The sequence below is a fragment of the Eufriesea mexicana genome, unplaced genomic scaffold, assembly GCF_001483705.2.
Source record: "Eufriesea mexicana isolate 0111107269 unplaced genomic scaffold, ASM148370v2 scaffold2888, whole genome shotgun sequence".
Classification (NCBI taxonomy): Eukaryota; Metazoa; Arthropoda; class Insecta; order Hymenoptera; family Apidae; genus Eufriesea; species Eufriesea mexicana.
Window position 1 is genome coordinate 939,221 of NW_016910972.1, and position 13,454 is coordinate 952,674.

General features: G+C 27.5%; 3 protein-coding genes across 4 annotated transcripts; 1 reads left to right on the forward strand and 2 right to left on the reverse strand.

Moving 5' to 3' along the window:
* Positions 1–225: 225 nt before the first annotated feature.
* Positions 226–4,995, forward strand: PIP4K (phosphatidylinositol 5-phosphate 4-kinase). Of its 2 annotated transcripts, XM_017904387.1 has the most exons (9): positions 226–560; positions 1,354–1,451; positions 1,869–1,979; positions 2,823–3,011; positions 3,486–3,624; positions 3,705–4,004; positions 4,080–4,255; positions 4,336–4,478; positions 4,551–4,995. In XM_017904387.1, exons 1-9 carry the CDS (start codon positions 423–425, stop codon positions 4,736–4,738), a joined length of 1,482 nt encoding a protein of 493 aa, XP_017759876.1. In that variant the 5' UTR covers positions 226–422; the 3' UTR covers positions 4,739–4,995. The 2 variants fall into 2 exon arrangements, with proteins under 2 accessions (XP_017759876.1, XP_017759877.1); XM_017904388.1 differs by lacking the exon at positions 2,823–3,011.
* A 2,249-nt stretch (positions 4,996–7,244) lies between these two features.
* LOC108550628 (kinesin-like protein KIF23) lies at positions 7,245–11,034 on the reverse strand. Its single transcript, XM_017904398.1, has 15 exons — positions 10,986–11,034; positions 10,275–10,844; positions 10,039–10,200; positions 9,782–9,980; positions 9,584–9,722; positions 9,303–9,502; positions 9,125–9,229; positions 8,959–9,044; positions 8,760–8,890; positions 8,587–8,690; positions 8,426–8,530; positions 8,196–8,342; positions 7,873–8,139; positions 7,550–7,786; positions 7,245–7,477 (listed from the first exon to the last, which is right to left on the reverse strand). Exons 1-15 carry the CDS (start codon positions 10,994–10,996, stop codon positions 7,292–7,294), a joined length of 2,649 nt encoding a protein of 882 aa, XP_017759887.1. The 5' UTR covers positions 10,997–11,034; the 3' UTR covers positions 7,245–7,291.
* A 386-nt stretch (positions 11,035–11,420) lies between these two features.
* LOC108550600 (CDGSH iron-sulfur domain-containing protein 3, mitochondrial) lies at positions 11,421–12,059 on the reverse strand. The gene is made up of 2 exons (XM_017904366.1): positions 11,997–12,059; positions 11,421–11,777 (listed from the first exon to the last, which is right to left on the reverse strand). Exons 1-2 carry the CDS (start codon positions 12,057–12,059, stop codon positions 11,421–11,423), a joined length of 420 nt encoding a protein of 139 aa, XP_017759855.1.
* Between the last annotated feature and the right edge of the window lie 1,395 nt (positions 12,060–13,454).

Consider the following 13,454-nt stretch of genomic DNA (forward strand, 5'->3'; position numbering starts at 1 on the left):
GTATAAATGAAAAGTATATTTAAATTTCATTAAGGGTCAATACAATTTGATTAATATTTCTTATAATAATTCAGTATTATTGAAACGCAGGAAATCTAAGTGAAATTTGTTTGCCACAATTGGAAACAGTGCCAAGTCACAACTTGCATACTGCAGAGTTTCTATAGCTGTTGTAAGTTGCAGATAGGATATGGTCGTCCACGCCATTTTTAAAAGGAGCTCAGTCGCTAATCAACCGCGGTGAAGTATACCTGGACCTTCACCGCGAGCATCATATCTAACTTGCGACTTTTTGTCGCGTTAGTGTTGCCGTGTGAGGCATTTCGCAATGACGACAGTATAAGGGATTTGTTATACTCTTCATTGAGTGTATAACGAGGGTGTTATTAAAAGTATTTGCAGCAGACACCAGGTCAAGAAACATGTCTAGTGCACCAGAAATGTCTAGTGGGTTTAGCAAACTCAAAAAGAAACATTTTCGAGTTAAACATCAAAAGGTTAAGCTGTTTCGTGCGAATGAACCTCTTCTTAGTGTTTTTATGTGGGGTGTCAATCATACGGTGAGTACTAACATAACTGCGTGACAGCGTCGTACGTCATCGAAATGCCATTTTCTTCTTTCATTCTGTTGAAGCTATGTAGAATCAGAAACTTAAGAAAATGGTACATTATTTTGTCATGTTTTGTAAATGCAATATTTTCTATATTTTTCTACACATTTGAAAATTTATATTTGGGATATATACTATACTATTTTTCTTTCTTGCACTTTATAGTGTTATCGGATTTTATATTTGCGTTTATAAAGTAGATATAAAACAAAGTTTTGTTAGCTGTCAGGAATAACAAAGGATTTATATTTTATATAATATTTTTATAACAAAACATTATGTGACTTATTCATATTTGAAATCATGTTCTGTTTCTTATAGATACTTTATGTTTATTTTGTAACAATTGAAGTAATAACAATTTAATTAATTAAATTATATTTTAAATAAGAAATATTATTCATTTAAAAAAATTAAGTTCATTTTATTATATTTTAGTATCAAATTATTCTGTTGGTATAGTAAAAAATAGTAAAAATATATATAATCATTTTCATATTCATCTGTGGATAATGACATCAACATACACAAATATATAATCTTATTTTATAAGAATTATATGATAAATTTATGTGTAATAAATATATAACTACATATTTTTTGTGTAATTTAATTATTTGTATTTAATATTCTATAGTAAATTTTCAAATAATCTTTTTATTATCTTTTTATGGTAGTGTTCACAAAAACAATTTATTTAAGAAATTATACTTTTATAAATGTTACATCTAACATATTACAGATAAATGAGCTTAGTCATGTTAATATACCAGTAGTGCTCCTGCCAGACGATTTCAGAGCTTATAGCAAGTTAAAAGTGGATAATCATCTGTTTAACAAGTAAGTTGTATGATATCGTTTAACTGCTTATGTTTTAATCCAAGATTAATGGATGTGATAGAATTAAAAAAAAAAAATATTAAATTTATATGTAGCTAATAGTAACTTCAGTTATAAGAATAACGTTTTATGAGATATAAGAAAGACATCATTAATGTAAATGTAAAGTAAGCAACTGAGGTGGCCTATTCTAAATATATCGCTAAATACTGAATTAGTAGGTTGGTCACTGCTTTTAATAATAGAATCAATGAAGGTCCTCATGATCTGAGATTGTAGTTAACGATAGAGATATTCATAGCTTTATTTCCTAATTTAAAAGAAGTTTGTTTGTTTTGGTAACTTTCTGTGAAATTTATGAACAATTATATATATAAACATTAAAAAATTATTGATATATTTAATTTTTTATTTTAGAGAAAGTATGCCCTCTCATTTTAAATTCAAAGAATATTGTCCATTAGTATTCAGAAATTTACGAGAAAGATTTGGTATAGATGATTTGGACTATAAGGAATCAATGACAAGGTAAAAATTATTTATTTTGTATTCCATGTATTTCAAATATGTGCATTAAGTTTATTTCAGAAATTAAGTGAAAAATGTCATTAAAATTATTATAAAATCAAATACCTATTTGAGATGTATTATATAAATAAGAAGTAAAGTATAACTTGTTTTTTAAATCTCTGTCTTATTTCATTGCATTGCATGTCAAGGATATGTTTTATTTTATGTGACAGCTTTCTGCATAAATTACTATAACTGTCGTATACATATAAATTATCTGTATGTATTATAATTTGGTAAATATCTCTTTATTTATTTTGCTATACAGCACCTTTACTTATTTATAGAGTATTGCAGATTTAGGGGCTTTACTTGATACAACCTTGAAGGAAGATAATCCACCCAATGACTCATAGGCAAATCATTGTAATTAAAAATTTTATCATGGTATTTGAGATCAATTTTGTATTGAACTATTAAAGAAAACATATTTTGTTACAACATTAGTAGCATTCTGTATTAATAACTATGTTGTTTTGAAATATATCAAATTTTAAATACAAATTTATAGAAATAAGGAAAAGAATATTTGTAACTTTATAAACAACTCATAACTTCATCCACATAAACCCAAATATAATAGAAAAAATATATTAACAGGTAACATATTGGTATTGTGACTAACATATTCCAGAATCTAAAATTTAGTATATTATATTACAATTACATAAATGTGTATAACTATATATGAAACAATGAATTTCTTTCATTTCTTTATATACAGAAAGTAATACTTTCCATTTGAATGTAATGCATAAGAAATATTGATAGTAAGTTGTAATACAAAAATTTTGATGCTAGATGTCGGGCATTTAACCCTTCCCTATCAGAGAGGCATTGGAATTTGGCTAGAAATGGGAAGACTCATGAATTGGTTCAGCATTCTGCAACTGCTCCTTCAATAACTTTTTCTCCTCCTCCTGTTCTTTCACAAATTCCAGTCCTAAATAAACCACTACGTTCCTACAGTTTTAAACCAAAACGTCTGAGGTTAGCTAGACTTGATTTTCCATTTTGTGCGTGTTGCTTGTGGTTAACACGTTTTCATGAGATCTTAAATATAAGGAATCAGTTTAAAGGAACATACCTGATTGAATACATTTTTTTCATTGTTATACTATGTCATATGAATTATACAGTTATAATTAAATGTTTATAAAATATTAAAAATAAAATTCTGAAAAATCATTTAGAATTAAAGCATGAATTTACTTTCTTCATATTGATTATTTTTATTATAGTGATATACTATGTGAATAATAATATCAATATGAGTTAGTTATTATGCTTAATAATCATTTGCTTTTTTACATGCATGCTAACATATGTGGTAGAGGTAGATTAATAGTGTTTCAAAAAATTACAAAGCAAAAATACTTTTATTGCTAGAAATAAATAGATTATTATGTCATGCTAAGTTAATAATAGAAATGAAAGAAACTATAGTTAATTTTATTTTTTCAGATCACAACCAATATTAGAAGATTCATCTGGAAAAAGCGGCGCAAAATTTTATCAATCATGTGATAAATTATTTATTATTAAGACCCTTACTAAAGAAGAAGTGGAAAGGATGTATTCATTTTTAAAACACTATCATCCAGTATGTAACATCCATTATCTACATGTGAAAACTATATATATTTGCTTTTTTGTATAAGACTAACAATGTGATTATTGTAGTATATTGTGGAAAGACATGGAAAAACTTTATTACCCCAATATCTTGGCATGTATCGTTTAACTGTAGATGGAGTTGAACATTATGTTGTGGCTATAAGAAATGTATTTTCAAATCATTTAACTACTCATAAAAAATTCGATTTAAAAGGTTCAACAGTAGATCGTGAAGCATCTGATAAAGAGAAAGAAAAAGATTTGCCTACTTATAAAGATAATGATTTTGTTAAAGAGGGAATGAAAATTTATATTGGTGAAGAAGCAAAAGCTAAACTTATAGAAACATTGACAGCTGATGTTGATGTAAGTTTTGTTTCTTATTTATTATATTTAATTAATTATACTATATATTTTAGTTTTAACAAAATTGCATTATAGTTTTTAACAAAATTGCATTTGATGGATTATTCTTTATTACTTGGACTGCACGATTGTGCGCGAGCTGAACAAGAAAATAGAGAACGTGCTGAAAGAGAGGAAGAGGAAGATAATCATGAAGAAGAAGATGATAGCGAATCTGGAAGTGGACTTGATTCACGAGGTCCAATGGGCGAGTATGTATCGCATTCTTATAACATTAGATGCTTCATAGAATTTTATTTTCAAAATTTAGAACATTTAATTTTCTTCCTAGTCGTCTATGGGGTTGGAGTGGCGTTGCAGGTATGGCAACGCCCCCCGAATCACCACATGCTGCATTGATGCGTGATACAAGTTTACAATATGAAGATGCAATAATTCCTGAATTAGATATTTATGCAATTCCTAGTAAAGAAGGTAATACTTTTACAATTGATGTAATACAATATAAGAAATTTAAATCAATATTTAAATTTTATCTTATTTTAGGTGCGCCTACAAAGGAAATTTATTTTTTAGCCATAATTGACGTGCTAACTCATTATGGTGTGCGTAAACAAGCAGCAAAGGCAGCTAAAACAGTGAAGTATGGTGCTAATGTCGATGGTATATCAACCTGTGATCCAGAACAATACGGCAAGCGATTTATAGAGTTCATGAGCAAAGCTATAGAATAAGCTCGTTGTTCGTTGTTGTTAAGCTTGTAAATTTGGACCGCTTGTTCGAAAGTCGTAATGACACTATTGCTTTTTACTGCGTTTACGTTGAGTGCATCGAACATCATTCATTGCACTTTGATGTTTGACCATAAAGATTTTTATTTGGTACATCAGTACTATTGATTACATATTTCAGTATTCCTTATGACATTTACAATGGAGTTAGAAGCATAACACAATTTCGTGATTTAGGCGCTTAGAAGATCTGTCGAAAACTATTTTTCAGGGAATGTTTAGTAATTTTATAACCAGTGACATATTTTCTCAGTATTTAATTACAACTTTTCGATAAAAATAATTGTTGGATATTGTAGTTTTCTTGTATTTTTTATTTTTCATTCATTTTATATATATTTTCAAAATACGAGACTTACATTAGTTGCGTGCATTATGTGTACAAGAAGAAATATGTGAAAGTTCTGTTAAAAAAGTTTGTTGCATATGATCTTTATTTTATAAGATGGCACTCAATGTTATACTTAAAAAAATACTTTTTACATGTATTTGTTAATGTTTACTATTTTGTTGCATTAATTATTGGTATATAAATAAGACTAACAGAAAGATATATTATATATTGTTTTTTGGTACACATAATGTGCTATAAAAGCTGCGTTCATTATTGTCATATGACAATAAATGATATGTAATACTAGTTTACTGGGAAATATTAAAATTAATGTTGATGTTACATATGATAATCTCATAAGAAGCACAATTAAGTGCTTCACAAAAGAAGCCTACATTTATCATAAAGAGTCTCTTCGATTTCGTCAAGTCGAATATAATGCTTCTGGTCTAGTGTCTGTGGTGTTATCTGGAATGTTTAAATATTCAAGGTAGAACGTAACAGCTTTTACGATGAGAACTTTCTTTTTGGTAGGTTTAAAAAGTGGAGAGAAGTAATATATTATATGCGCAGAAGGTACTATAGTATAAGAGCTTCAAACTTTAAGAAATTACTAGTAAATGTCAAAGTCTGTAAATGTCACCTCTTTGGTCATTTCAGTTACCGCGAATCGATGTTAAATTCATCGATTCGTTTAGTTCGTGAAGTACATTTACAGGGAACAAAACAAGTTATATGTATTATGCACGATTCATGTCTCCTTTTGAAACGTGCTCAAAACTAACTAATATTTTCATTAGAGAAATTAAGGAAAGAGAAGTACGAAATATATTACTTTAATGCTTTGAGAATAGAATGCTGATTTATCATATCTATAAAGAGAACGATTTAACTAAAGTGGAATCAGTTCGTTGATTACTTGTTCACTTTTTAATAATATATGTATTATAACATGACATGTTCTTTTGTAGCATTCGATTCTCAATGCAAGCTTCAACGTAATTAGTAGCACAAGATCTCGCTTAATAATTTAAATTATTAGAACAGGACAAGGTAATACAGCTTCACTCTTTTATTCCATAAATTTATCTAATAACAAATAGTTTTTCGTTAATTATACTTTAAGATTGTATATCATTGTACGATGTAAACGTAAAAAGGAGAATGCATCGTTGCATAACACTTTATCTTTAAATAATCTAATAATCGATTTTTTATAATTTGTTAAAACTGATCATAATATAACAACTAATTACTTTACTAATTAAGGTATTCATCTAGTCTCGATACTTTATATGATTTTATACTTTGCCAACAAATTGGAAGAACAACAAAAGTAAATGAAAATGCATATTGCCAACAAAGCTGTACTATAAAAGAACGTTTACAGTTATAAAAATACGCTCAATTTCTGTAATGTTATAAGTTCTATAAGATTAAATTATTCTATGAACTACAATTTAGTGCTACTCAGTAATAAATTTTTCAAACGTATTTTTTTTACTATTATATTCACTGAGTTGCAAATCTTAAAAAAAAATTAATATTATACGAAAACATTTTCTTTATAAATTTTAAAGAATATAGATTCAAATAGAGTTTGTTTAATTACATTACAAAAAATATTCCGATTATATTTCAATAACAATTTTGCAATTTGCACTATGTAGAAACGATGTATATAATCACTACTTTGCTGTTGGCAGTACATATCCAGGCTTCTGTTGTCCTAATGTTTGTATTATTCACAGAGTCTGTGTTGTATAAGCCGCGGGAAATAAATGGACATTTAACACAATAAGGAATTATAAATAAAAAAGATATTAGGAAAGAGCATGTTGAATTTTATTTTATAATAAGCTCTAAATGATATATTATTTAAGTAAAAATTATTTGTTATAACAACGTAGTTATATGGTTTAAACTAAAAACTTCTTTTTTCTGTCTAAATAACATATGTTATATATTTTACGAATAAATGAAACAAAAATATACTAGATAAGTATATACTTAGAACTAATTTGTACTTTAGTAATTGCATAAAAAAATTGAAGAACATTTAATTTCTTCGCGTCTTTGGTTTCTACATATGCACCACGTACCTAACTTCATTTATTAGACACCTGCAACGTTTCAAAAGTAAAATAAGATTCTTTAATAAATTATACACGTGGTTTCTTTGAGTTTTTTTCTTCTGAATCGCAATAATTCTCTTGAGAAGTAAAACATTTTTCTGGGTTTAGGTACCCGTTACGTTTCCTTCTTGTGATAGGTGAAACTTGTTTTAAATGTTCCATATCATTGAATACAACTTGAGCACCACCTCCACTAGTTGGTAATATGTCTCCCTATTATTCAAGAATTTTGTCATTATTGTATTACAAATATATTTACATTTGGAAAACATTACTAATACTAACTTTATATAATTTAGTTTCAAGTTCACCATCTGTATCTTGTTCCTGAGCAACAAGACAATATCTGGATGCTTTGTTTGTTATATCTTTTGGGTCTATCAATTGTGTGATGCTTCGTTTATGTCGGATGACTGGCTGAAGAATAGTTCCAACTGGAACTAATCCAGAAGGTCGATGGTCAATCCATCTCTCTGCACTCTGCGATCGTCTGTAGCGTAGATTCACTACTGGTATTCTATCCTAAAAATAATTAAAAATAGCATAATTTTATAATAAATATATAATATGAAATTATTAATTATGAAACTATTAATTATTATATTTACTTTTCTACTTAGTCGAATATCACTGCTATCGTCGAATTTAATCGTAGATGCAATTTTTGTATTAGTTTTTACCATGCTTGTAGAAGGTATAACTTCTGAAACACTGTTTGGAGTAGTTGTAATTTTTGATACTGTAGACATTTCAACTTCATTTTGTACTTCAATTGTTTCCTTGGATTCTACTCTTTCTTTTGCATTCATCTCATCATCACTTATTAATATCTGTTTCACTAATTTTAGTTTGTCTTCTTTTTCTTTTATTTGGTTCTAAATAAATATTTAGTAAATAATTATATGAAGTATATATAATTAATATGGTATACCTGAAGAAGTTCACGTTGCCGACGAAGTTTGCTTTCTAGTTCCTGACTCATTTTATCAGTTTCTGCTTGAATTTTATTGCTGTATTTTTCTTTTACTTTCTGTTTATCTACTGCTCGTTGGTTCAATAACGTACCCTTGTTTTTTAGCTGTGAAGAATTTTTTTCACCGTTAGAAATAATGTTTGTTTAATAACAAATACAAATAATTATTAATATGAAATAAAATTTACTTCTTGCTTCATATGTCTGATTATATCATTTGCACTATTTAATCTGTATAGTAACGTATCAATTTGAGCTTCTGTTTTACAAATGTGCGCTTCCAAAGCACATATCTGTAAAATTTTACAACAATAATTACAATATTTAAACCCTTCATATAAGAACTTACTTTTTTTTGTCGTTGATCATTTGATGCTTTTAATGTAGAGTTTTCAATCTTTAATGACACGTTTTCTCGTTCAATTTTTACCAACATATTCCTGAAATTCGTTTCTAAAAAGAGAAATTTAATATAAATTTTTCGGAAGCATATTTTTTAAAGTTAATATATATAAAGATTACGTTTTTGTTTCAGATCTTCTTGTAAAACATTTCGTTTCTGAATACGCAATTCTAAGAAACGCATAAGTGTAGTAATTATTTCATCATTATGTGGATTTGTTATATCCATTTCTGGAAATGGTCCTCCAAGACTGGAAGAAAATTTATAATGTAACAACACAATTTTTTTTTATTTCATAAATACTAAAATGTAGTTTACCTATACACTAAACCTAAATCAACTTCTAAATCAGCAGCAGTTGGATGACCAGCGCTTTCTAATCTGTTTATTGCTTCTTTAAATATCTGCCAAAGAATATCAATAATTAAACACGTACAGAAAATTATTTTAATGTATCATAATGTATCACAATGTTTTTTCCTACTTTGTTAGCTTGTCTTCTACCAGATATATATCCCAAATCTAATTTTGGAGTTGTAGAATTTGTAATTTGTACTTCTTGACTAACTTCAGCAAACTTTAACACTTGCTACATGAAAAATAAAAAAATATCAATGATCTATATGTCAGATAATATTTACAACTAAAAAGTGACTATTTACAATAGTTTCATCATAATCGTCGATATTGGGATTAACACAAATAATCATTCTAACATTTCCTTCACCATCAAAATAATTCTTAAACAAATGTGTTATTTTTGAATCTCGATAAGGAACTATTTTATTTGTTCCTTGGATCTGATTTTCACGAAGTATTTCCAAGCAAGTGCGTAGCGTCATTAACGAATTATTTATATTTCCTATTTAAATAAATATAAATTATGTAAATAATCAATGATAAAATATATAAATAAATTAATTATAAAATATAATAAATTAACCTGCTTCCCTAAGTCGCTGTCCAGTATTTTTTGAACGATTTGTACGTTCACTTCCTGCCAAATCTACTAAAGACAATTGGCTGATACAAATTACTCGTTTATCTTGGACAACTTGTTCACCATCCTTATCTAGTGGTGCCTAATCAAATATTAATATTATAGATATAATATAACTACAATATAATTAGATTATATTACCTGAACAAGCCTTATAGTAAAAACACTATGAGATCTGCTTGATTCTGCATTAAGATTAGTATATGCAATATGTCTTTTGCATTGGCCTCGTTGAAATATTTCAAATGCTTCTTCTGAACTTTTTATTTCTATTTCTGTACATCCATGAACATACATATTTTTATTCCCATCTTCACGAATAATTTTACTCTGCAAAGTTCTAAACTTTCTTAATTTTAAATATATTTCATGAGATGTTAAGTAGTTCCCATACTCACTTTGCTTTTCCTTCATTTTCTTCTAATAAATCATATACACTGTTATTATAGACTTCAATATATGTTATAAAGACTGCATATGCATTATCTGCATCAACATTTAATGTTTGGAATTTACTGCTTAAATTTAAGATATTTTCATTGTTATCATCTGTTTTAGACCTTTGAAAAGCATACAAAATGTTGAAATTTTACATAATTATAATAATATATTTAATTTTAAGAATAAAACCTACAGTCTAGGAGTTTTCCCATTATATGAAGTAACAAGTCTTTGAAGTTCATTTTGTCTGTCTAATAATGCATCAGTTTCATTTTGTATATCAAACCCATTTAATTTATCAGGTTTAAAAATAAATTTCTTTGTTTGATATTTTGTTATACTGTTAAAAATAACATCTAAACTACGAGGCATGATGCCTGCATCATGCAAATTACCAGACATAGTGTAAGTTTTCCCGCTTCCAGTTACTCCATATGTAAAGAGCAAACTATTTTTACCATTAACAAGATTTTCAACAAGTGGTAAAGCTATAATATTGAATACTTCTTTTTGAGAAGTATTTGGACCAAAAACGTGACTAAAACACGTTTGTATAGCTTTATTTATATTACGAGCGTTTGTTATTGATTCTGGTGGCGTAATAACTAAGCTTGTGTTAGATATAATTTTTATACAGGAAACATCGTTAGAATGAGACATTGGCCTTAAACGACAAAAAACTTTAACAGGTTCTTTAGATGTTTCATTATCACATTTCGGCCGGTTCCCGTGTTTTCGCATCGCAACAGGTGGTTTTAAATTCCTAATTGAAATAAAATAGTAAAAAGTATTTATGAGATAATCATGTATTTTAAATGACTTGATTTATAAAAGTTTAAATTGGAACTAAAATAATTAGATTGAAATGATGTGAAATTTATTAAAAATAAAATTAAAAACTTACATAGGTTTCATGGTAACGCTAATTAACGGACACAGAAAACAAATAAAAATTATTTCATATAGCTATTTATGAGTTTTTTATAATTAGTATAACATTCTATTTGTCATAAAAGTCGTATACGAATTTTACAATGTAAGTTTAAAATTCAAACATTTACAAAATGAAGTCAGCACGTAAATTATTTATACCGAGTTTCTATTTATCGAAAGAAACATTGGAAATTACATTTGGAGGATTAAAGTTTTTTTTTTATGACTTATTCGTAACATTGTAAAGAAGATATTAGGATTTTTTTGGAAGTAAAATTAAATTCACAATAGCTTATAAAAATAAAACGATATATTTTGCATAACTAAAATTACATTGAACAAAAATTTCCTAACTCCTGAATAAAAGGTATTTCCTATTTAATATTTGAATTATTGTTTTATACATCTATTTTCTCTTTTCTTGAATACTCTCTTTTAAATGTGTACCATCACAAAATGGTCGATTTGATGTTTGTTTACAATTACAAAGCCAATAATCTTTTGTTTCTGTAACAGCAAAACGTATAGGCTTTTGCTTGATTTTAAGATGTATATTCTTATGAGTGCCATCGCAGAATGGTTGTTTATTACTTCTACCACATAAACACCAAGAATATGTTTTACCAGCTATACATGTAAATTTAAAAGGTTTATTATCATATATAAAACCATTATTAGTTTGATCATTTGCACTATAATATTCTTTTAATGAATTTGTAGGTATTTCCATATCTTCTTTTACATTTTTACAGTAACGTCTGATCTGAAATATAATCATACATTCATACATTAAAAAAATAATGATGTGTATGAAATTTTATTAAAATATAGGTTATTTTAAACATAAAATGTATACGTTATTTTATCAAGAACAAGCTCATTCCATCAGAAATACGGTTAAGTTAATTGTAATAATAATCATACAAAATAAACGTAATAAGTATATTGCAATATCTTATACTGCATTTTATTTTTAACTTACATTTCGGTATTTTAAAGTACTAAAATGTACAAATTGAAGAATTTTCTTTAAAGTCAAGAGCATGTTTAATATCACTACAGCACCTTTATTTTGGAAATAGCAAGTATACCAACATACTTTTATAGGGATATTTCATTGTGTTACATATATCAATTTTCATGTTTTTCATCAATATTTAATATTTGTTTTGTTTGAACAGAATTTTTGATAAATTATTGATTAGTTTATACATTGTTTGAGTACATTTTGAAGATTAATTTGTGATCTTTTATGATGTATAACGGTTAATTAGATTCTACTTTAGATGTATATATTTATATTTTAAATTATATTTTTTATAATACATTACAATGTAATAACTTAATTGTTACATACAAAACCACAAAAATTTCACTGTAATAAAAATAAATTAAACATAAAAATAGATCATTTTTTTTCTGTCCTATTAATAACCATAATAAAGAATAGAGTTATTCCTCCACAAATAAACACAGTATATCCCTAATGCAACTTGTTGATACCGCATTGATTCCTTCAACGAGATAGATAAGGATAGAAAATCAAGCGACATTCAATCAGCGCCATTTATGATTTTGGATCTGAAAATCGGATTTGGTGATAGGAACACATAATGTACGAGGAGCTCTTTGGAACAACCACTTGGCGCGATCTGTGTTCAGGTTACCGAACTCGTGGTTCAGATGTAAAATCATAGATGGCACTGATGTTATTCGAACAGGTTACTAACTGTTGATATGTGCTTCTGATATATTTTAATAAATCAATTCGGCAGTGGAAAATTAACAAATTACTCGATTTCTGCGATTAATGTATAAACTTTTATAATTTTATCATAAAGGTGCAGCTTTAGCGAACTTTCTAATATAACTTTTGATATTTTCGATATTCCGTGGACAATACTTTTGCGGCCTCGACGAAAGATTTTTGTCCATTTTCGCAACTTTATATCAAGAGAATTTTACATGAGAGCAGGTCGTATTAACAGGAGATTTGACAAGAGATTTTAATTATTTTACTTATTCCGAGATTGAAGATAAATTTTAACATTATACTTACCTTATAATACTTACCTTACGATACTTGCCTTGTTCATCTTAATATACATGTTAATTCAACAGATATTGCACACTCTCTATTTTTAAAGTTCAAAGGGAACATTGAAAATTTACAAGAGATAGGAAATATCTTAAACTTTGTGCGTAGCTCTTAGCTTGGTATCGTTTTCCAAAACTTATTCTTTGGAAAACGATACCAATTACCAGGTCTCACCACGTGGAGGTGGCTACGAATCGAGACCCACATGCGCCCTAGTGGCGCAACCTACTGGTGCTACCTGCATCAAAGGTACCCTAATCTAACTTGGAGCGAATTAAGTTAAAGTGATTCTACTGACACTTTATTTTATTTCGTGTCTTACAAAGGGAACTTCGATTCGGT